Source organism: Triticum dicoccoides, chromosome 7A (genome assembly GCF_002162155.2).
Source record: "Triticum dicoccoides isolate Atlit2015 ecotype Zavitan chromosome 7A, WEW_v2.0, whole genome shotgun sequence".
Taxonomy (NCBI): Eukaryota; Viridiplantae; Streptophyta; class Magnoliopsida; order Poales; family Poaceae; genus Triticum; species Triticum dicoccoides.
The window spans coordinates 460,323,448-460,345,674 of record NC_041392.1 but is presented as its reverse complement, the minus strand read 5'-3'; the positions used below and the strand labels follow the sequence as shown (position 1 = coordinate 460,345,674).

At 42.5% G+C, this 22,227-nt stretch overlaps 3 protein-coding genes across 6 annotated transcripts in view; 1 reads left to right on the top strand and 2 right to left on the bottom strand.

Annotated features, from left to right (window-relative positions):
• The window catches only part of LOC119327430 (vacuolar protein sorting-associated protein 13b-like), a 30,046-nt gene extending 10,602 nt beyond the window's left edge, over window positions 1-19,444 (top strand). For 3 of the 4 annotated variants that reach the window (XM_037600541.1, XM_037600539.1, XM_037600538.1), the window contains 27 exons: window positions 128-319; window positions 410-526; window positions 732-991; window positions 1,066-2,606; window positions 2,717-3,870; window positions 4,425-4,553; window positions 4,631-4,783; window positions 5,090-5,686; window positions 5,755-5,826; window positions 6,367-6,831; window positions 6,909-7,095; window positions 7,176-7,416; window positions 7,518-7,892; window positions 8,296-8,412; window positions 8,670-8,943; window positions 9,016-9,129; window positions 9,229-9,312; window positions 9,712-9,762; window positions 9,846-10,022; window positions 10,113-10,426; window positions 10,510-10,854; window positions 10,938-11,019; window positions 11,573-11,719; window positions 17,399-17,503; window positions 17,587-17,889; window positions 18,192-18,261; window positions 18,336-19,444. In XM_037600541.1, coding sequence (XP_037456438.1) covers window positions 128-319; window positions 410-526; window positions 732-991; window positions 1,066-2,606; window positions 2,717-3,870; window positions 4,425-4,553; window positions 4,631-4,783; window positions 5,090-5,686; window positions 5,755-5,826; window positions 6,367-6,831; window positions 6,909-7,095; window positions 7,176-7,416; window positions 7,518-7,892; window positions 8,296-8,412; window positions 8,670-8,943; window positions 9,016-9,129; window positions 9,229-9,312; window positions 9,712-9,762; window positions 9,846-10,022; window positions 10,113-10,426; window positions 10,510-10,854; window positions 10,938-11,019; window positions 11,573-11,719; window positions 17,399-17,503; window positions 17,587-17,889; window positions 18,192-18,261; window positions 18,336-18,997 — 8,328 coding nt within the window. In that variant the 3' untranslated portion in view covers window positions 18,998-19,444. The remainder of the gene's footprint in view (window positions 1-127; window positions 320-409; window positions 527-731; window positions 992-1,065; window positions 2,607-2,716; window positions 3,871-4,424; window positions 4,554-4,630; window positions 4,784-5,089; window positions 5,687-5,754; window positions 5,827-6,366; window positions 6,832-6,908; window positions 7,096-7,175; window positions 7,417-7,517; window positions 7,893-8,295; window positions 8,413-8,669; window positions 8,944-9,015; window positions 9,130-9,228; window positions 9,313-9,711; window positions 9,763-9,845; window positions 10,023-10,112; window positions 10,427-10,509; window positions 10,855-10,937; window positions 11,020-11,572; window positions 11,720-17,398; window positions 17,504-17,586; window positions 17,890-18,191; window positions 18,262-18,335) is intronic. The other variant, XM_037600540.1, reaches the window with a different exon arrangement.
• On the bottom strand, window positions 14,627-16,419 carry LOC119327432. The gene is made up of 2 exons (XM_037600542.1): window positions 15,250-16,419; window positions 14,627-14,971 (listed from the first exon to the last, which is right to left on the bottom strand). Exons 1-2 carry the CDS (start codon window positions 16,412-16,414, stop codon window positions 14,925-14,927), a joined length of 1,212 nt encoding a protein of 403 aa, XP_037456439.1. The 5' UTR covers window positions 16,415-16,419; the 3' UTR covers window positions 14,627-14,924.
• Window positions 19,445-21,115: 1,671 nt separating the features above from the next.
• LOC119329420 (60S acidic ribosomal protein P1-like) overlaps window positions 21,116-22,227 on the bottom strand; it is a 1,459-nt gene continuing 347 nt past the window's right edge. Inside the window, exons 2-4 of the mRNA XM_037602462.1 lie at window positions 22,094-22,195; window positions 21,886-22,009; window positions 21,116-21,454 (exon numbers count right to left, since the gene is read on the bottom strand). Of these exons, the coding sequence (XP_037458359.1) occupies window positions 21,315-21,454; window positions 21,886-22,009; window positions 22,094-22,162 (333 nt within the window). The 5' untranslated portion in view covers window positions 22,163-22,195 and the 3' untranslated portion in view covers window positions 21,116-21,314. The remainder of the gene's footprint in view (window positions 21,455-21,885; window positions 22,010-22,093; window positions 22,196-22,227) is intronic.

The window sequence follows — 22,227 nt, the reverse complement described above, 5'->3', positions numbered from 1 at the left end:
AGTGAGAAAATCTGGCATCTTTCCGCTGAATGTAATTGAAAGAAGATGGTTCTTGATGTTACTCTTAATTTTAAAACTTTTGGTTCATAGTAGGTAGCTTTGTCGTTGAAACAAGTACAAATTGCAGGTTTTTGAGGCTGAAGATGTATCCATGCGATCCAAAGATACAGTTGACAATGATTCTCAGACACAAGATAACAATTATTTTCTTGATTACATGTCGAAGAAAACTTCTACTTGTTTTTCTGACAGCCTGATACCTGGGTTGCAATTGGATGACCTATATAAACATTTTGAGGTTAGCCTCACCGGATTCGAGGTTAGGCCTTGTGTACATGCTGTCATGCTCTTCAGTTAATTTTCATTCAACATCCACATGGACCAGTGAAAAATATATGTCTGTTTGCAGGTGAAGGTGTTGATGGCCAGTAAACATGATATAACCTCTACACTGGTCAAACTGGACGCTTCTATTGTCCTTGGATTGTGCATATTCTTGGATGAACCAATGCTGAAACAATTGGAGGTAATAGTTTTTGAAGGATAGGTGTCTTCTTGTATGGTTTTGATGTTCCGAATTCTTGTATATTTATAGAAATGCATACAAAAGATGGTTAGCTGGTTTATACTATATGCTCTATTTTCTTTCTTTTCCCTCTTTATTTTTTTATGAACTTTTCCTCTTTGTATGTAAGTGTCTGTAAAAATGTTTTGTGGAACCATTTTGGCAGGTTGCTTCTATTGTGCGATCCGCCAATATCTACTTCTCTCAGACAATGTACAGTGCTGTTGTTAATTTGTGTACCTATCTGAAAGAAAGTAACCTAGTTGGAAACACTTCCATTGATACCAAGACTAGTGGGCCCAATAAACCAGCCTTAAATATGTCTGCATCTCTCAAGCTGGACAAACTGAGTTTAAGGGTTGACCTCGAAGACAATGGCAAGGAAGCTTCACTCATCACTGTTGGTGTTGGAGATATTGATATCAGGTTATCAATTTTCACAATCTTGCAATCTTGATTATCTCCTGTGATTTTTGTGTGAATTGGTGTTGTTATTGTAGGTATGCTGTGTGGGAACTGTCAGAACTTTGGGTCATCACCAAGATGGTTGAAATTACTTGCACTGATCTGAAGAACAAATCGAATTCGCATGTGCTATGTTCATCAGGAAACTACAAAACTAGCACTTGTGTAGACTTGACAGGTTTTCCTGAAAGTTCTGCTGCTGAGGCTTGCTTAAAGCTGCATTACAAGACTCACAAATATAATGATCAAATACATCATGTGTACCAGTTGAACTTAAATGATGTTGATCTGCATGTTCATCCGTCTGTATTTGGTCAGATAAAGAAGTTTTTGAGCAATCTTGATGCAGTATCTCCTGGTGGCAGTGCTGTTGTATCCTCATCGATGGACCAGAGTTCCATGAAACCTAAAGCAGCCAATGCCAAATTTCCCAAGCTTTCATTGTCAGATATCTGTGGAGCGGAGAGCGCATCATTTGGAGGAGTTTCTGTTGATCACTTTCCCTTTTTACATGCTGATATCATATCTAATTTCGGATGTTTAGAAACTCAAGATGTTCAGGCCTTAGATATTACATCTTCAAAGAGTAAACAGTGTCATGAGACTTCAGGTTTAAATGGTTACTCTGCACCAGAGCTTGCAAGCAACGTACAGTGTAAAACTGAGCATTCCAGCTGTTCATCTAACTCACCGAATAACGGAAATAATGTCAGCACAACCATTCTGGATTTATCACTTGTTTCGGTTAGAACACATTTCCATGAATCATGTGGTATTTTAGCAACACTTACTGTTCCCGAGTCTATAGCAACATTCTCACTGGCAGATGCAACCTCATGGGACCTATTATTCTCTGCTAAAGATATAATGCTTGCTTCACCGTGGACATCACCAAGTGTCAGTGAGGTACTCTGGGGGACTTATTCACATTGTAATTCTAATGTACTCAACGTCCGTGTCAAAAAGGACTTGTCTGCCCTCTCGACTGAAGTATGTATTGCAACCCAAAATGTTTGTTGTGTATTACCAACAAAATTGCTGGCAATGTTTATTGGATATTTTTTATTGGATGATTGGGATCCTATGGTGGAAGAGCATCACTCTGTGGCAAGTAACAATCTTGAGTGTTCTGGAGAATTGCATGACAGTATCACCTACAAAATTGAGATATGTGATTGTGTTATACTTTTTCCTGTCGAAAATCAAGAACTTTTTTGTATAAAGCTTGGTGTTCCATATTTTTTCTGCGAGTTCATTCCAACTGGGATTTCAGCAGAATTTGTCAAGCGTATTCCCAAAGAATTCTTCAGTTTAGAATGTACTCTTTCCAGTAGAGCTGACGTCATCAGCCTATGTTCAAGAAATGCATCCATATCACTTGTATTCCTGAATGAGCAAACAAAATTTATCCCGAAGCTTGATGAGGACATGCCTGCAAGAATACACCCTCTTGTGGAAAAGCTTGATGCTGGTATATGGATTCAAGTTCCTTGCAAAGAACTATCCTGCTCCGAGCAGCCTTTGTTGGCCACTTTCATTATGAGCAAAATATCAAAATGCAATTTGATATCAGAAGGTATAGATTTGGATTGATGTATAGATTTGGATTGATACTATCTGCTTTTAAACATTTCTTGATATGTACCGGTTATGCAATAATACCATACTCTGTCTTATCTTGTACAGATTTGTATTTTATGGACGGGATGGAGACAGTTATTCATATTTCTGACGAGTTAACTTCAATTGTCAAAGAAAGTAAAATGTACGAAGGCAATGCCCGTCAGTTTTTAGAATGTAGAAGATCCAATGAGGAGAGCGTTGAATCTAATGAGCCTATTAATATTACTATTTCTATCAAGGATTTGGTGGTTCTCTTTGGTCACTCGAAAGATAAAGATTTGCCATTGGAGAAGGTTGCCACTGCAAACCTTGAGTTTGATGTTTCTGCTGTAATGGTTAGTGAAAAACCTGAGCATGTTGACATGGATATTGTCTCTTTAGCTCTACACTCATCTGGTGGCCACACTCTTGCCTCCATAGTTTCTGATGGACCATCATCTCCTGTTCTAATCAAGTTCACAAAGCATCATGCTGGGCGAGATGAGATATTAATTACTGTACCCTTTTTCGAGACCTGGTTATATTTAGTTGATTGGGATATCATTATCAACCATTTTCATTCCTACATAAGAAAGGAAGGCAACAGTTTGCATGTGGGGCATCCAGCAGCTTTGCCTCATTTTTCAGGCTCTGCAATGTCATCATTTCTTGAATCAGAATCACAAGACAATTCTTACTTGGTGGTAACATGTGAAAATATTGCTGTTGTTGTTCATGTACCTATCTGGGAGAAAGAACAAAATGAGAGTAGCAATTATCCAAGGGTTGATGGAAATTCTGGTTCTTATTTTATCCACCATGCAGATGATAATCAATCCATTGAACCAAGAGGTTGCAAATTCGTTACCTTAACTTTCGAGAGTAAACATTTTGTGGTCATGTTAGGTGAAAGCTGGGTGAAGTTCAAATGTGATTTAGATAGAGTAAAAGTAATACTGGAGATGATCCAAGTGAGCAAGGGCACCTCTGTTCCGTTCATGCATATATCTAAGATTAAAGCTGGTGGCTATATTCATCAATCAGAAACTGACATGCCACATCTTTCTGTTGATCTACAAGCAGAATACATGGATGTTAGTTTTTCACACCAGATATTTAGTTTCTGGCGTAGTATAGAACTCAGATTTCCTAAATCGTCGTCATCAGCTTCCTCATTTTGTTCTGTGACATTCAAGGTGGGATTAAGAAAAGGTTCTCTCCTGCTAAATGATGGAAGGGTGAGTTATGCTACATTGCTAGTTATTAATTTGCTGTAGTGAAATGCCATCTAGGCTTAGATGTGTAACAAATATCCTTAGACCAGCTATTTGTTGAATGTTTTATTCGGGTTTGTGAGGTGGAGTATCACTGGAAAATACTTGTAGTCTCATGCGACTTAGCCATTTTCTTGGCCATTTGGTAGATAAAGCGTCAAAAATAATTTGAATATATTGCTTTTAACAAAGGAGCACTATGAATTATTGAAGCGAGCTAAATAATGTAAAAAAAATGTCACAGAATGAAACATTAGTTAGTGCCTTCCAAAGACGATTCTGTACTGTCAGCAGTAATGGATCATTAGCTTTGTTTGGTCAACCTTGCAACTGAATCTGTAAGATGACTTTGAAGTCTACTTTGCCCCTAACAAAAAAATTGTCCATTTTTTAATTGATCAGACAACAATTTTTTTTATGTCTGTCTTTTTGTGAACTCAAATATGCTGATTGGCATATCCTCTTTGTAAGCTTAAACATTTAGCTCATTCTGGTTTTTGGTAATACTTGATTGACAGTGGAGCAGCCATGGGCCTGTTATTGAGACGTTGGTGAAGAACTTGTCACTGCAATTTAGTCAAATGGGTGTTGAGACTGAAGTTTCTGCTTTTGTTGACTTTCTGATAAATTACAACAACATCGACAAGGTAAAGTTATGCTTCCTTGCTGCCCGATGTATCATGTTTTTCATGATATAAAGGAATAACAATTTATATGTATGTAGGTTATGTGGGAACCTTTTATAGAGCCCTCAAGTTTTCAGTTAAACATACTTCGAAAATGTGCTGATCATGCACTGGATGTATCTCCCAGTACTGAGGTGTCGCTAAATTCAAGCAAGCAGCTTAATGTCAATATATCAGAGCCCTTGATCGAGGTACATGATCTTGGCATATTGTATTTTCAAACTTGTCAGGAGGCAAATTATTGTTCTGTCCTATCTTCAAGTGATTAACATTATAGTTTTCTGCTGCCATTATCATCTTGATTAGCGTGATTCAGGAATCAGGGCAATGGGTCTGCAGATAGAATGTAGCCATATATCTGTTCTCAAGGAGCATTGGCACTTTAGCTTAGAAGTTCTCTTTTTCTTAACTTAACTCAGCAGTGTGTGATATCTGTATGTGCTTTTGAGTCCCAATTCTCAAGTATGTTGCTCTGATTTTATCATTTGCATATGTAGGCTATCTTCAGACTTAGTGAGATGATTACAGATTCTCTCAATCCAAGTAGTGGAGGTGATCTTCGAGAAGATCCTGGGATTGTGAGGTTAAGCCGTGATGATGTGCACACCAGGAGATATGCACCATATATTCTCTCAAATGACACATCATTGCCATTTAGTTTCAAGGTGTACCGTGGTGCTGTTAATTCAGATGACATTGATAGTTTCTCTGTAGTAGATGAGAATTCTGTGCCGGCAGGATACTCTGTCCCGATATATGTTGAAGAAACTCTAGATGAATTCTTCTTCCAGCACAGGGAAACACAATCATCTGAACACCTCATCGAGAAATGGATGAGTGCAGTCTCACACTATATGATTTCCATTGAATTTGAGGGGACTTCCGGGTCCTCTAAGCCAATGTCAATTGACCTTGTGGGCATTTACTTCTTTGAAGTCAACTTCTCTTCAAGTAAGAAGCCAATTCTTGGCGAGGAAAGCTTGGAAGCATTTGGATCTAGTAGAAAGGGTAGCCATCATGATGGATTAATTGTGCCTGTTGTACTCGATGTTTCCTTGCAGAATTATAGCAAACTTGTACGAGTTTACTCGACGGTAATAACCTTTTGAATGATCAGTTACATCATTATCCTCATACGCAGGCTTATGATCTCTTTTTATAGGTCATACTCTTCAATGCAACATCAATGCCCCTTGAGTTGCGGTTTGATATACCATTTGGTGTTTCTTCAAAGGTATATATATATATATATATATATATTCTTCCTAATTTTATCTTGCAACTGTTTTGAGAAAATGTTGATAAAGGTACTATCAAAGTAAGAGAATAGATTAATGTTGGCCTCATTGTGCCTTTATTGTTCATTCATGTTCTAGATTAAAGAAAATGCGAAAGATAACTATTGGAAATTGGGGAAAAGCAGGTGGTTGGTGGCTGAATTTCAAACTTTGAAGTCGCATTTGGATTCAAAATGTTTATTTATATATGAAATAAAAGTTGACCATGTTGCCAAAGGACAATCCTGCCATGAACTCCGATAGATTGCCTGCTACCAGTAGCTTTAGACTCATAATTCTATTCTTGCACAATGCACAGAGTAGTTGCACGGTTTGCCCTGTTCAAATCTGTGCGTTTTACTCTTCTAAACATGTTCTTGTATACTTCATTTGCTACCTAATCCCAACTTCTCAGCTACTCACTGTAGAGCACTCTTGGTTAAGTGATGATTCACAAGGAACAAACATGAGATTTCTCAAGAAACTTTATCCTGCAGGTAATCGGGCCAATTCTTCCAAACAAAGAGATTCCCCTGCCGGTTCATTTGTCTGAGGCTGGCCAGATTAGGTGGCATCCTGTTGGCAGAACTTATTTGTGGAGTGAAACCCACTCCTTATCAAGTTTGCTTTCACGTGAAAGCAGGGTGGGTTTTATGAAATCATCTGTGTGCTATCCTTCTCACCCTAGTAATGATCCATTTCGCTGCTGTGTATCTGTTGAAGAGTACACTGTCCCTTCATCTAGTAGTGCCCAGAAAGGTCAGTACTGCACTGACCATTTGAATGCACAAGTAATTCTCGGAAATACTGCTCCAAGGGCTTCTAAGCAGGTTTTAACAAGAACACATTTCATCCGGCAAGTCCGACTTAGTACACCACTTCTCATAAAGAACTATCTCCCTGTGTGTGTATCTTTGACAATAGATAATGGTGGGGTTGCACATCAGGTTTCACTTAAGGAGGTAAGTTTCTGATACCATACATATATATTACCTCGACTCTATTATTTCGCTAATTCGTTACTGAATGATATTCCCAGGTGGGCACCGCCTCTATTTATTTTGTTGACCCCTCCAACGATCTTGGAATCACATTTCATATTCAAGATTACAGATCCGTGACCATAAAGTTTCCCCGTGTGGAAGCATTCTCTAATGGAGCCACATCAAATGGCTTGAAATTCTCCTTAACAGAGACGATTGCGTTCTACTCAAATGTGTCGAAATGTATGTTGTTCAGCCTTTCTCTCTACTCTGAGTAAGTTGATAGTGCATAGCTAAAATTTCGGTGGTGGTTTCTTTGGCAGGTCCTTTCAATGTTATGCTTGAGAAAGCAACAGATGCTCATTCTGGTGCAAGAGAGCTATGCCTTTCCGTGCCATTTCTTTTGTACAATTGCACAGATCTCTTGCTTACAGTCACAGAAATCAGCTATGAGAGGAGCGGGTCCACCCTTTTGATCCCTTGCAGTTTTGAGTTAGATGGGCACACAAGACATGTGCTTGGGAAAAATGGCCTTTCTCTTGTTTCAGAAGATCCATCCATCCAGTCAGTGGCTATGTCCCTTAAAGCATTCATATGCGTGTGTTAAAAACTAACTTTGTTTTTCGGCTTTGTATTTGAAATAACTAGTGCGTTTCTTTTACCAGGCGCTTTGCAAGTAAAATGCCACAGTTGGATTTTATTGATGGACACAGCTCTCATTCAAACAGAAGAGTGGCAAATAACAGTGAGCATGTGCAGAAAGAATGTGACAAAGAGGCTAAAGCTTATATGTTTGCCCCTGCCGGACATACACCTGCAACTGAACTTTCAGTTAAGCTGAATGCATCTGTACCTAATAGTGGAACTGAAACAACTCGACGAGATTGGTCGAGTCCATTCCTCCTTGTCCCTGCCAGTGGTTCAACGAGTCTCACTATTCCACAATCATCTACTTCTAGTGCCTTCTTAATTGCCGTAACATCTGTACCTGTTTCGACAGAACTCTTTGGGAGGACAAAGGCTATTGCTTTCCAGCCGAGGTAATTCATCAACTGCTTATAACGGCGACGAGATTGTTTCAGTGCTCATCGTTATCTATCAAGTTACAATGAGTTTTGGAGTGGATTCCACTCACTAGAAAGAAAAGCAAAACAAAAAAACACCATGATCATTTACCCATAACAAATGAAACTTAGCACACTGGAGATCTGCAGTAGCCTTGGCTGGCTCATTCCTTTTAACATGATTTACTTTGTCATTGTCTGTAGTCCTGAAATGCTATAAATTTCAGACATAATTTTTCCGAGGATTCCACTGTACCTAAGGCTGTAGCAGCTCATCAAAACTAATTTTCAGTTTAATTCTTTTTGTTCTGACATGTAACTTTTTCATTCTATGGTGGCCTGGCTAATTTGTTCTACCTCTTTCCCCCTGTTTTTCCAGATATGTAATTTGTAATGCATGCAGCAATGATATGTTCTATAAACAAAAGGGAACAAGATTTTCTAAGCATTTAAGCTTGGGGCAACACTCTTTTCTTCACTGGGCTGATACAGCCAGGTGAGTTATTATCCTTTGTATCTGGAGCTTAGCCATACAATTTCTTTTCTGAACTAGCTTGCTTAGTTTGATTTTTAAGAGATGGTCAATTCATATGTATGAGTCAACAATTCATGCATGTATATTTTAGAAATTTGGATTTAGAATATTAAACTGAATTCAACCGTCAATTTTATCAGCATGGTATGGTTATATGTGCTCTCCATAGACCCTTTTTCAAGTATTTACAGTTTGTTCTGAGGAAACTCTGTTTGCAGAGAGTTGCTTGTCTCGATTCGATTTGATGGGCCAGGATGGCAATGGTCTGGTAGCTTTTTCCCTGACCGCCTGGGAGATGCTCAAGTGAAAATGAGGAATAGTGCTTCAGGTGTATCAAATATGGTTCGAGTGGAAGTACAAAATGCTGATATAGACATACATAGCAAAAAAATTGCTGGAAGAAACAATAGTACTACCGGTACAATACTGATTCTGCTGTCTGATGACAAGACTGGTTTTGTACCTTACAGGATTGACAACTTTTCGCTTGAGGTAAATAGCTCTTGCTATGTAGCTTTCTTGAAACTCTGGTTCTCAAGTTTATGATTGTTTTTCTTAATTCAGAAACTGCGGATATATCAGCAAAGATGTGAATCTATTGAAACAATTGTATATCCTTACACGTCATGTCAATATGCCTGGGATGAACCTTGCTATCCTCACCGTCTTGTTGTTGAGGTACTTTATTGAGCTTCTTTCTTCAGTTATTTTTAAATAACTTATTTTTTCAGTTTAATCTCTCAAGCAAGTATACAACATGGTTTCTCTCTGGTACAGGTTCCTGGGGAACGGAGTTTGGGTACATACAGTCTGGATGTTCTCAGTGATGATGTTCATGTGGCCCTACCTTCCACACCTGAGGTAGTTCAATGTCTTGTAGCTGCTGCTAACTGAATAGATCAAGGGCTAACTCGGTTTTTTTGTTATTAACATGATAATATTGACTGGAGTTGCTAAACTTAAGAGGCTTTATCAAATAATTATCAGTTAATAACAAGTCCTTTTACTTGAGCACTGTTTATGCTTGCAAATTTTGTGTGTGGAGAAGCTTTGTAACAATAGGAATTGTGTGACCCGATTTCACATGGTTCTATTTATAACGGCCATGGAAAATTACTACTTAATCACATCAAAGAAAGAGAAAAGGCTGGTTTCATGCTTGGTTTTATTTATGACAATCTTAGTCGGTTCTGCTTATTAATATTGTTGATGTTTTTCAGTTGCTTTCTGACCTGGTTCTGTTTAATATGCTTTTGCCAGAAAACCGAAAGAAAATTCGGCATCTCGGTGCATACGGAGGGAGCAATAAAGGTTATTTTCCAAGGACCAGTAGCTATCAAGATTTGATCAATATATTTCTCTTGTTAGTTTTTCATTGCGATAATAAACTGCAGGTGCTCAGTATTATTGATTCAAATTGTCACAACATGGACACAAAAGAAGCAGGTGTCCTTGGATCAAGGGAACCAAAAGATGCTGATCACAAACAGGAGATCGGGTTGAACTTCACTGAAGTTATCAAAATACACTTACCATTCATGGGCATATCTTTGATAAGCTCTTCTCCTCAGGTGAACAGAGTGCTATGATTGAGGCTGAATCCCACCAAGTAATTTTCAGCACTGCATTTATTTTAATATACTTTGCTTTTTCTTTGCCAGGAATTGTTGTTTGCTTCTGCCAAGGATATGACATTTGTTGCCATGCAGAGCTTAGATCAGCAGCGGATTACGGTTGAAATACCAAGTATGCAAATTGATAATCAATTCTCTGACAGCCCATACCCTGTCATGCTGTCATTTGAGGGAAGTCACAAGGGAAAATCGATTAATTTTTTGAAGAGTAAAGATACCAAGCAGAAATCTCTAAGTGAGAGTAAAAGTTCTAATACCCTTGAACCTGTGCTGCGGTTCGCTGCAGTAAAATGGAGAACTAGAGATACATCATTTCTTTCGTACCAACGTATAAACATCAGGTATTATTTATACTATCAGTTTAAGTTATTTCAGATGTTTATATCTGGACTTATGGTAATTCTCTTCATTTGGTGGTTCACAGTGTAGCACCTTTCTGCCTTGAACTTGAAGAACGACTTGTCCTAAGCATGATTGACTTTGTTAGATCCGTTTCCTCTAGAGTGCATTTTGGTGTGTTGGAGAAAAGTGTAGACTCAAGTATTTTATGTGGTGCTACTGATAATTTTGGTGAATATGCAAAAATCTCAAAAAACCTGTCAGACAAGCCCCAAAGCTCCTACACAGTGGACACTGATCAAGACAATGGACTGCTGCCTTCTGTTATCCCGATTGGTGCACCATGGCAACAGATACACCTATTAGCCAGGAAACAGAAAAAAGTATATATTGAATTGTTTGAGTTGACTCCTGTCAAGTTAACTTTCAGGTTATTCCTTCTCTGTGTTTATGTTTCCGAATGCCACTGTGAAAAAACATTATCAATTTACCAGTGACTCTCTTTTGCTGTAGTTTTACTAGCACTCCATGGCTCAATAGGAATGAAGGTGTCTCAGACCCCAGCACAAGCTTCAACAACAGTACTGCTATTCAGGTGGAACAATACTCCATGACACTTCCGGAGATGTTATGCAAAAGAAAATGTTTTTTGTTTCTATGGTATTATTTGGCCCCGCTTCTTAAAGGATAGTTATATGCTCATACATTTCTACAGGCCCTGCAAATGTTAATGACCTCATTCTGTACTACAACTGAATTTTTTTATAAGAGGTGTTCACATCAGAGCATTGTGCGTGCTTCTGTTATCTACATAAGTTCTTTCTTTCTTTTTGGAGGAACTACACGCGATAGTAGCAGCGTTATTTCTATGAAAGCTGGATCCATTGAGTTCTCTTTTCTCAGAGAGTGTGCTGATTGATACAGTTCCCAAGATAGTATATTATCTGTGGCTCTTTCTTGAGTTGGAAAATGCTATACAAGTGCAAACAGATTTGCTTGTCCTGAATTCTTATCTAGTGTAGGTAGTGTTGACCTGGTAGCACATATGCACATGGATTTTTCACATTACTTGATTTGTTTGTAGGCTCTGAAGTTATTTACTAGGGTATTTCCTTGTATGCCATCTTAATTAAGCACTTTGGTTGCAGAGAGGCCTTATGGCTCTCATTGACGTTGAAGGAGTACCAGTTCATCTAGGAGAAATAATGGTAGAAAATCTTATGGCAAGTTGGCAATCCATCCAGGACATTCTTGTGAGGCACTATAGCAGGCAGTTGCTTCATGAACTCTATAAGGTAAATTGGCACCATTCAAGCTAGTATTCTTTCTAGTCAAGTATATCTTTTTCTTCTTGGGCATCTTCTTTAATGTCCAAAATAACCTTAATAAGCTTATCGAACATGTTAGGAATAAGCAACTTGTATTCCCATGAGGCCATAGGCCGATATATATATACATGTACAGGTGTGGAACATATGCAGGAAACCCCTCATACAATGAGATAAATATAAAGGGGTATATGACTTATATTATAACTCTAACACCCCCCCTCAAACTCATGGTGGATGAACAACACTGAGTTTGGAGAGATAAAAGCCATGTTGTGCTCTAGTCTGTGCCTTTGTCAGGAAATCCGCCAACTGTAACTCGGAAGGCACATACTGAAGAGCAATAACCTCATCCTGCACAGCAGCGCGCACATAGAAAGCATCAACACCAATATGCTTGGTGAGCTCATGCTTCACAGGATCGCGTGCAATGCTGATAGCACCTGTACTGTCAGATAGAAGCAGAGTCGGTGTAGTGACAGAAACACCAAAATCCTGAAGTAACCACCGTAACCAAGTCACCTCTGCCGTCAAAAGAGCCATTGCTCGCAACTCAGCCTCGGCACTCGAACGGGAAACTGCAAGCTGTTTCTTCGTCTTCCAGGCAATGAGAGAACCACCAAGAAAAACACAGTAAGCAGAAAGTGAACGGCGATCGGAAGGATCACTAGCCCACGTAGCATCAGAATAGGCCTGGAGCTGTAAAGAACTGGAGCGAGGAAAGAATAGACGGTGAGAGATCGTGCCTCGAAGATATCGAAGAATACGAAGGAGATGACTATAGTGAACCAAGGTGGGGGCAGAGACAAACTGACTCAGAATATGAACCGGATAAGAGATGTCCGGACGAGTGACAGCTAGATAGACAAGACTGCCAACAAGATGACGATAACGCGTCGGATCAGGGAGAGGATCACCATCAGTAGCACGAAGGTGAACATTGAGCTCCATAGGAGTCTCAACAATGCGCTCGTCAGTAAGAGCAGCACGAGCAAGAAGATCCTGGATATACTTTTCCTGGGATATAAAAAAGCCATCAGAGGTAGAAGAGACTTCAATCCCAAGAAAGTAGCGAAGAGGTCCAAGATCAGACATAAGAAACTGCTCACTAAGACGGGCCTTTACAAAGGCAATATACTCGGGATCATCCCCCGTGATGATCATGTCATCAACATAAAGAAGAAGAGTCCGACCACGAGGAGAAAGGTGAATAAACAATGCGGGATCATGAGCACTTGCTAAAAAACCAGCAGCAGTGATCACAGAGGCAAAGCGCTCAAACCAGGCGCGGGGGGCTTGCTTAAGGCCATAGAGAGAGCGACGAAGACGACATACCATACCATCAGGAACAGAATACCCAGGTGGTGGCTGCATGTACACCTCCTCACGCAACTCACCATTAAGAAAGGCATTCTTAACATCAAGCTGAGATATAGACCAGTGGCGTGCAGAGGCAACGGCAAGCAGGGTACGAACAGTGGTCATATGAGCCACAGGAGCAAAAGTCTCGTCATAATCACGACCATGCTCCTGCTGAAAACCACGAGCCACAAGACGAGCTTTGTGACGCTCAAGAGAACCATCGGAGCGAGTCTTAACCTTGTAGACCCACTTACAAGTGATCGGACGGACTCCGGGAGGAAGAGAAACAAGATCCCAAGTACCAGTGCGTTCAAGAGCAGCAATCTCCTCTGCCATCGCAAACTGCCATTCAGGATGAACAACAGCCTGACGGTAAGAAGTCGGCTCAAGAACAGCAGCACCAGCAGTGGGAAATCCAAAACGATCAACAGGCGGACGAGGACGAGAACGCAAACCATAAGTAGGCTGAGAGAAAGATGACGACCCATCCACGGAGGCATCAACTGGTCGTGGACGACGAGTGTAATGTTGAGGAAGAGATGGAATAATAGAAGGAGGAATCGGCAAGGTAGAATCAGGGGGTGACGACGAAGAAGTCACCGGAGATGAAGGTGTAGAATCCGGTGACAAACTGGGAGAGGAAGTCACCGGAGATGAAGGTGGAGAACCCGGTGACAAGCTAGACGAGGAGACCGGGGAGGAAGGTGACTGCAAGTCAACGAGATGTGGAGAAGGAGAGGAAGTGGAACGGAGAGGTACAGTGTCGGCGAGGGTGATAGGTGCGTCAGGAAAAGTGAGGAAAGAGATATCCTGCACTGAAAAAGTCGAGGAAGATGGGCGTGGGTAGAAAGGACGAGACTCGTCAAAAGTCACATCTCGAGAGATACGCATCCGACGACCAATAGGATCCCAACAACGATAGCCCTTATGCTCATCACTGTAGCCTAAGAAAACGCACTCAACAGACTGAGCAGTCAGTTTGGTGCGTTCGCGAGGGGCAAGAAGAACATAGCAAACACAACCAAACAAGCGAAGCATCGAATAATCGGGAGAACGATCAAAAAGTCGCTCGAAAGGAACACCACCCTGTAGAGCAGCGGAAGGCTGTATATTGATAAGATAGGTGGATGTGGAGACGGCCTCAGCCCAAAAATGAGGCGGGAGAGAGGCAGCAATCATCAATGCACGAGCCGTCTCAAGAAGATGTCGATGCTTTCGCTCAGCCACACCATTCTGAGCATGAGCACCAGGACAAGAGAATTGAGAGAGAGTCCCGTGTTCAGCAAGAACACCACGCAACATCTTAGAGATATACTCGCCAGCGGAGTCAGCACGAAAAACACGAATGGGTGAAGAGAACTGAGTATGAACCATGGCAGCAAAACGCTTATAAATAGACAACACCTCAGAACGAGAAGTCATGAAATAAAGCCATGTGTAACGAGAGAAATCATCTATGAAAATAATATAGTATTTATGACCACCTTTCGAAGCGAAAGGGGCCGGACCCCATACATCAGAATGGACTAAATCGAAAGGACGCTTAGACACGGACTCACTATGTGAATATGGTAACTGAATCTGCTTACCAAGACGACAACCCTGACACTCTAAAGAGACATCTCCTGAGACAGACCCCAGAAGGCCTCGACGAACTAAAGAAGACAACCGAGATCCACACAGATGACCAAGTCGATGATGCCACTGCTGGAAGGAACCAGTGACAGAGGCAACAGAAGCGGAAGAACTGGCGATGGTGGTAGCAGCAGAAGGAACATGAAGCCAGTCCAACTCCCAAAGACCCTGAGAATCACGGCGGCGAGGGCCAGCCCCAACCAGAGTGTGCGTGTGACGGTCCTGAACAGAACAAGAGTCAACGTCAAGGATGACACGACAACCAGAATCCGTAAGTTGACCAGCAGAAAACAAATTCATGGTAAGTCGAGGAACATGAGCAACATCAGGAACAGAATAAGAAGGAGTAGTAAGATTGCCTCTACTAGCAACAGAAAGTGGAGTACCATCAGCAGTGAAGACATGAATAGGAGAATCCAGTGATCGAAGAGAGGACAAAGTGGAGGAATGAGAAGACATATGAAAAGAAGCTCCAGAGTCCAGAACCCATGGGGATGTACCTGACTGTGTAGAGGGTGATTGCTCAGTGCGGGAAGCATCAGTCACAGAACCGGCAGTACCCGTCGAGGAAGAACCTGAAGCCGCGAGCAGACGCTTAAGTCTCAGAATATCCTGCTCAGTCAAAGCAATGGCTGAAGCTGTCGAGGTAGACGACGAAGTCCCTGAAGATGATGATCGAGCCTTGCGCAGGTGTTTCTTCTTCGTGTAGCACTGAGACTCAAGATGACCATCATTGTTGCAATAGGCGCAGTGTGGACGGGGGCGACCGGAGCCTCCAGAAGGAGTGGGCAATAGCGGCGGAGCACTCGAGCGAGAAGTGGTCGATGGAGCAGGTGGCGGAGGAGCACGAGTAGCAAGCACAGAGGGAACCTCCAGCAAACCAGCACCACGTAAGCGAGTCTCCTCTGCACGAATCTCAGAAAGCGCCTCCATGAGAGAAATACGGCCACGAGCAAACAACTGAGCACGCCGGGGCTCAAACTCCTTACGAAGCCGAGACAAGAACTCATAGACGCGATGAAACTCCAAATTGGCCTGGACAGCCTGGCAACAGGGGCAGGTACGACACCCAGCACTACGGAGAGAATCAAGCTGACGCCAGATAGCAGAACTCTGTGCATAGAAGTCATCAACAGTAGAGTCACCCTGCTGAAGAGCATGCTCCTGGCGGATCACAGAGAGGTATAAGGCATCACCAGAGGGCTGATAGCGCTCACGAAGACGGGTCCACATCTCAAAGACAGTAGAAAGACCCAGAAATTCAGAAGCAAACTGAGGCAGAACACTAGCAGTGAGAACAGCTGCAGCACGGGCATCATCATCAAGCCACTGGGTGTAAGCAGACAGAGCACCATGATACAACTGAAGAGCCTCCTCATAAGCCAAAACCCTCTCATCATAAGCACGATCAGCAACCTCATCAGCAACCTTAGCCGCATCCTTGGCAGCCTGATTAGCATCCGTAGGAAGAACCGATGGAGTTGGCGGGGTAGGGGCCACCGGAGGAACTGGACGTGGCGGACAACAGACCTCGCCAGAAAGAACACCCCAAAGACGGATGCCACGCATGTGAATGCGCATGAAGCCAGTGAACTCGGTGTAGTTAGTACCATCAAAGATCACCGGACAGCGAGGAACAGCAACATAACCCGATGCAGCAGACATTTTTTTTTTTTTAAAAAAAAATCCGATGAGAACGACCGGATCGGAATCAGGCGCTGCTACGGGAGCAGCGAGAGCCGGCGGGAGAGGAGATCAAGGGCGCCTGCAGGACGAGCCCCCTGGGCCGATCTGACGCCCTGGGCGCCTGCGGGAAGGGCGGCTGGGTGGCGCCCGAGCGGGACAGGCCAGCAGCCGAGCTCCCTGAGCGCCGGCTGGACGGGAGCGGGACGGGCGGCTGCAGGACCGGCTGGAGCAGCGCTGCAGGAACCGATCCGGCTGGAGGAGCTCGATCAGGAGGAACCGATCCGGCTGGAGTAGGCCTTCGGGAGTCCGATTGGAGTTGGCTGCGGGACGAGAGCGCTGCAGGGCCGGCTGGAGCTCGATCGGGAGGAATCGATCGAAGACAGGAAGGGATTGAGGCCAGCGGGACCTGCGGGACCAGATCGAAGCGGGCGGGAGCTGGAGATCGATCGGGGGGAGATCGAGCGGGAGGCTTCGAGCGGCCCTAGTTGGAGATCGATCGGGATGTAGAGAGGATCAAACGCACGAGCTGCAGCGTGCAAAAAAAATTGACCTAGCTCTAATACCATGTTAGGAATAAGCAACTTGTATTCCCATGAGGCCATAGGCCGATATATATATACATGTACAGGTGTGGAACATATGCAGGAAACCCCTCATACAATGAGATAAATATAAAGGGGTATATGACTTATATTATAACTCTAACAGAACAATCCTGGAACCAAAACAACATGGATACTTGTTGCTCCCCTCAGATCTTCTGCAGTGTGAGTGGCTGCAACCATGTGCTTGTGCCAACATTTACCTCCATTTCTTTCCTTTTTCCCGTTAAGAAGCGGGCAGTATTGAATTCTGTAGGACTACCTTGGTTTATATAATCTGTATTTCCAATGTCCAACAGTATTACATAGTTACTACATGTGTCTTGGGAGCAGAATTTGTTGTGATATGCTGTAAGTGCAGGTTTTTGGCTCTGCTGGTGTTATAGGGAATCCTATGGGTTTTGCCAGGAATGTTGGATTTGGCTTAAAAGACTTTATGTCTGCCTCAAGGAAAGGGAAATTGCAGGTCTGTAAACGCAGTTTTTTTAAGGAAGTAGCAATTCTTTAATCCTTCTTTTCTTAAAGTTCTATTGATTTACTCTTTGACAGAGTCCTGTTGAGCTATTAAATGGTATCGCACAAGGTTCAAAAAATCTTGTTGGCAGTACGGTTTATGCAGTCAGTAGCGCCACATCTCACTTTAGTAAAACTGCCTATAAGGTATTATCTGAGCTCCAGTTTGATCATTGGAAATTACGCTCTCCAGAAGTCATGGGCTCACATAGCTCATGGAAATTTGTTATGCAGGGCCTTGTTGCATTTACATATGATGAGCAAGCCGCTTCCAAACTGGATGAACGGGACAGACAGCTAGGTTTGCATGGGGAAGGAGTGCTGAATGGGTTTCTAGAGGTGAAAGCCATCTCTCTTGATCAAGTATTACTGATTTACCTCTATAGCCGTTGTCTGTTCTCGTGTGACACCCAAATCCTAGATGACTCTTTGAATTGGAACCTGATGACCTGTTCTTGCTCCATAGTTTTGATAGTTGTACACAATTTAGTAACTGCGTCCTTCCACTACCATACTATTGGAAAGAAAATCTGTCACAGCTATTATTTACGCATTCATTCTTCAGTATGCGCTTCATAGAATGTTGCTGGACCTGTCTCTAAAGCAGCATACGATGTGTGCATTTCAATCTTGTTCTGTAGGGTCTGACTGGGCTCCTCCAATCACCAATCAGAGGTGCTGAGAAACATGGTCTTCCTGGGGTTATCTCAGGTAATGCCACTCGATAGGCCCTTGCAGACAGCTTTTGTTGTTCGAGACATTGACCAACTGTATCTATTTTACAGGTATAGCAATGGGAACAGCTGGGCTTGTGGCTAGGCCTATGGCCAGTATTCTTGAAGCCACGGGCAGAACTGCACAGAGCATAAGAAACAGAAGCAATCCTCATGAATCCAACCGCCTGCGTGTCCGTTTCTCGAGGCCTGTGGCCAGAGATCGCCCTTTGTTCCCATACTCCTGGGAAGAAGCAGTTGGAGTATCTTTGCTTGTCCAAGCTGATGGTGGCAGGCTAAAGGATGAGACATTTGTCGTGTGCAAGACACTTCGAGAGCCCGGAAAGTTCCTTGTGCTTAGTGAGAAACTGCTCCTGCTAGTCTCGAGCCGGTACTTGGTGGATTTGGGGTCACCCCAGTTTGTTGGTGTTCCTCCTGACCCACAGTGGGCGATTGAAACTGAGATGAACCTGAAATCTATTGTTCATCTGGACAGAGCTCAGGAGGTAGTGAACATTGTTGGTAGCAACGGCGAAACATCGCCGAGGGACAAAAGAGGCAGATCAAGAGACATTGCCCTGAGCTCAGCCTTCATCCCACTATTTCATTTCAGTGTCGAGCTTCCAAACATCGAAGATGCAGAGGGCACGTTGCAGTTCTTAATGGCACTTATCGAGAAGGGAAAGGCAAGGAGATGGGACAAGAACATCCTTCACCGAAGCAACATTAGCTGAGGTTTTGGGGTCTTGATCCTTACTACAGTACTCGTGAATGAGTAGTCCGCATACACCTCAGACGACACCAGCCAGGACCTCAGACGACACCAGCCAGGATCACGGCGCAGCGTCCAAGTGAACGTGGATGACCTTTGGAACAGCTGCTCCATACAAGAGGCGTATTAAGCACAAGTGAACGTGTAAGCATCTGTTGATACCACTAGTAGATCAGGATAGATACTGATATACGAGGGGCTGGAGTAACTGGCTTAGTTTTGCAGCCTTTTTCCTGGATGATCGGAATAGGTAGGATTAAGGTTTCAGCCTTTTTGTAGGCCAAATGTACACATGTAGGGTTTTCCAGAATTTTGTCCACGGCTTTGTAAATGGTGGCATTTGAGTCGCAAAAGTTTTGTTATCCACTATCATTCCCTTTTTATTGCGAATCGCCACTATCATTCTTCATTATGCGCATTTGTGTATCACACGAAAGTTCACATATTTTTAGTCAAACAAATTGATCAAGCTACCACGCAGAACAGCCAGCCAACATCTTGAAAACTAAAGCCTTGAACTTTTCATTCTTAAAGGATTGCCCTCTGCTTGCTTGCCGCTTTGGCGGCCAGTGATGTGGAAGGGAATCTTGGTACCTTCGCTTCGGTTTAGGTTAGGTATTTTTAGTCCTAGGTGCTGCACTTGGGCAAGATGGCGGTGCTTCTTAGGTTTGTTCGTAATCTGAGTTTGTCCATTTTGATGTAGTCGACGGAATAGATTCCCCTCGTCTCTTTGGGCTATGAGATCGGGGTTTCTCGTCATATGCCGCTATGATATTAGGGTTTATTGCTATATGACGAGATTTAGGGCCTGTTTGGGACTGCTTCACTTTACAAAAATTGGTTTCGCTTCACTAAATTCACTTTAGAGCAGTTTCATCTAGAAGTTGTAGTATTATCAGAGGGAATGTTTGGCTGTCATCTAGCTCCATCTTCAAGAATGAGAGGTTGAGGGGGAAGAAACGAAGGGGTGAGCACCCCCTAAAAAGCTTCATAAAAAACTAAGAGTTGTACCTCGGATTCTAGTTTTTTTGCAGAGCGGCATATCATGGAGCTACTCCATTTGATTTGTGTTTTCTGAAGCGGAGCTGAATTTTAAGAAGTAGAGCAGTCCAAAACAGGCTCTTAACCCCTTAAGTTCGTACATTTTGATGTAGTCCATGGAGCTCTGTCATAAATTCCTCTCTATGAGATTAGGTTTTCTCGTGTGATACTTTGTATTTTCAGTGAACTTTCATAATATTTCATAATACATTGATTCTTTAAAAAGATAATTTGGATTTTCGGTGAACTTCCATAATAAATTGATTCTTCAAAAAAAATTGAACCAGCATTTACCCGAGTGAGCCAAGAAAAGAAAGAGCGATGGATGTACATAACAAAGAGAGAGTGTTGCATGGATACAAGTATATATATATGGCCAATAAGAGTCAGTCATGGCGTAAGTTTAGTATCAATTTCATGGATTTTTAGTTAGTAAAATCAGAATCTGAAATTTGAATCTGAAATTTTGAGTTTTCAGTTCGCGAAACAATGAAAACCATTTTTATATTCACAAGGGGTCCATGGAACTAATTAGCCAAATTTCTACAGAACTGCCTAAATTTTTCTTTGGAAAAACTAGTATTGGTAGATGTACTGTACTGTCAAACTCCTGCTGTTATATTCAAGTATGCGCTTGTTGCACAACAAGCTGCCAAATTATCATGCAAGAAGTACCTTTCCATTAGAAACAGATTACTCCCTCCTTTCATCTGTACAGGGCCTAATATGTTTTTCATGTCAGGGCCTAATATGTTTTTCATGTCATGTAGTATTAATCTTGTCAATAGTAAAACGCGATCTTGAAAAACGCATTAGGCCCCTATATAGATGAAAGGAGGGAGTATATATGTTTAGCAGAAATACACAAACCCATCGGCACACATAATACGAGCAGCTACGTGCACCCCACCAAATCAGCTGCAACACCATAATTAATCAACGAGACACAATTTCAAAAAAGCTACAGGCAGTCATCCAAGCACAGAGCATAGAAAACTGGTGACAACATAATCAGTAACTGACCAGAAAAAGGAAAACATGCACCAAAAGATCAATAAACATAATGTAGAACCATTTTCATTCTAACAAGACCATCCCAAGGAGGTTTTGCAGTACTCATTGCACAGATACTTAGTCTCAAACAGCATAACATAATAAATCTTCAAAATTCGACCTAAAAGCACATAAGACAAGTCTTTCGCATAGAAGAACCCACAGGAGAACTGGAATTGAACAGCTTAGTCGAACAAGCTGAAGCCCATGTCATCATCGCTCTCTTCCTTGGCCTCTTCTTTCTTTTCTTCCTTCTTCTCTTCAGCGGCAGCAGCACCACCAGCAGCCGGGGCAGCAGCAGCAGCAGCTGGAGCACCACCTCCACCTATAAACAAATAAAATACATTACTACATTGACAAGATTAAAAGTAAAGAAAAACGTAAAGCATAGAACGACTGCTGTTGCTGCTCATGGTAAATTACAAACATCAAGAGTAGCATACTCGGTTTCTGCTATTACAATGCAGAAGATTGGTCAAACAGGGATGGCTACAAATTTACACATGAAATTAAATTCAGAAAACATAACAGCTAAGAGGTACATCTACTAGAAGAGCATCCTTCAATTTAATAATAAGTCGTCTAACATGAAGTGAAGCGATGGATTCTCTACTTGCACAGACTAACCAAGCAGCAGATCAAAGTACGTTACATAAATATGATATGTCTACTGCAAAGTAGACAACGGGCCAGGTGAATCAAAGCCTCGGACAAACTACAGAGGATTATAACACAGTGAGAGCGGGAGAGATTTACCAGATCCGACAGAAAGGATGAGGTCATCGACGCTCCTCTTCTCCAGGAGCTTGGCGAAGAGCGCGGGCCAGTAGGCCTCAACCTTGATTCCGGCAGCCTTCACCACCGTCGCGATCTTCTCGGACTGCGTTGGGCCAAGCAACAACACTCAGACAACGAAACAGACCAGGAATCGCGCAAAGAGAAGGAACCAAGACAAACAACTTACAGTGATGGGGATCCCGTCATCGTGGAGGATGAGGGCGGCAAGGGTGCAGGCGACCTCGCTGGAAGACATGGCGACGGATTCTCACCGGAGCGGATCTGCGATCTGCAAGAGTAAAGACACGATGCAGCGTCAGG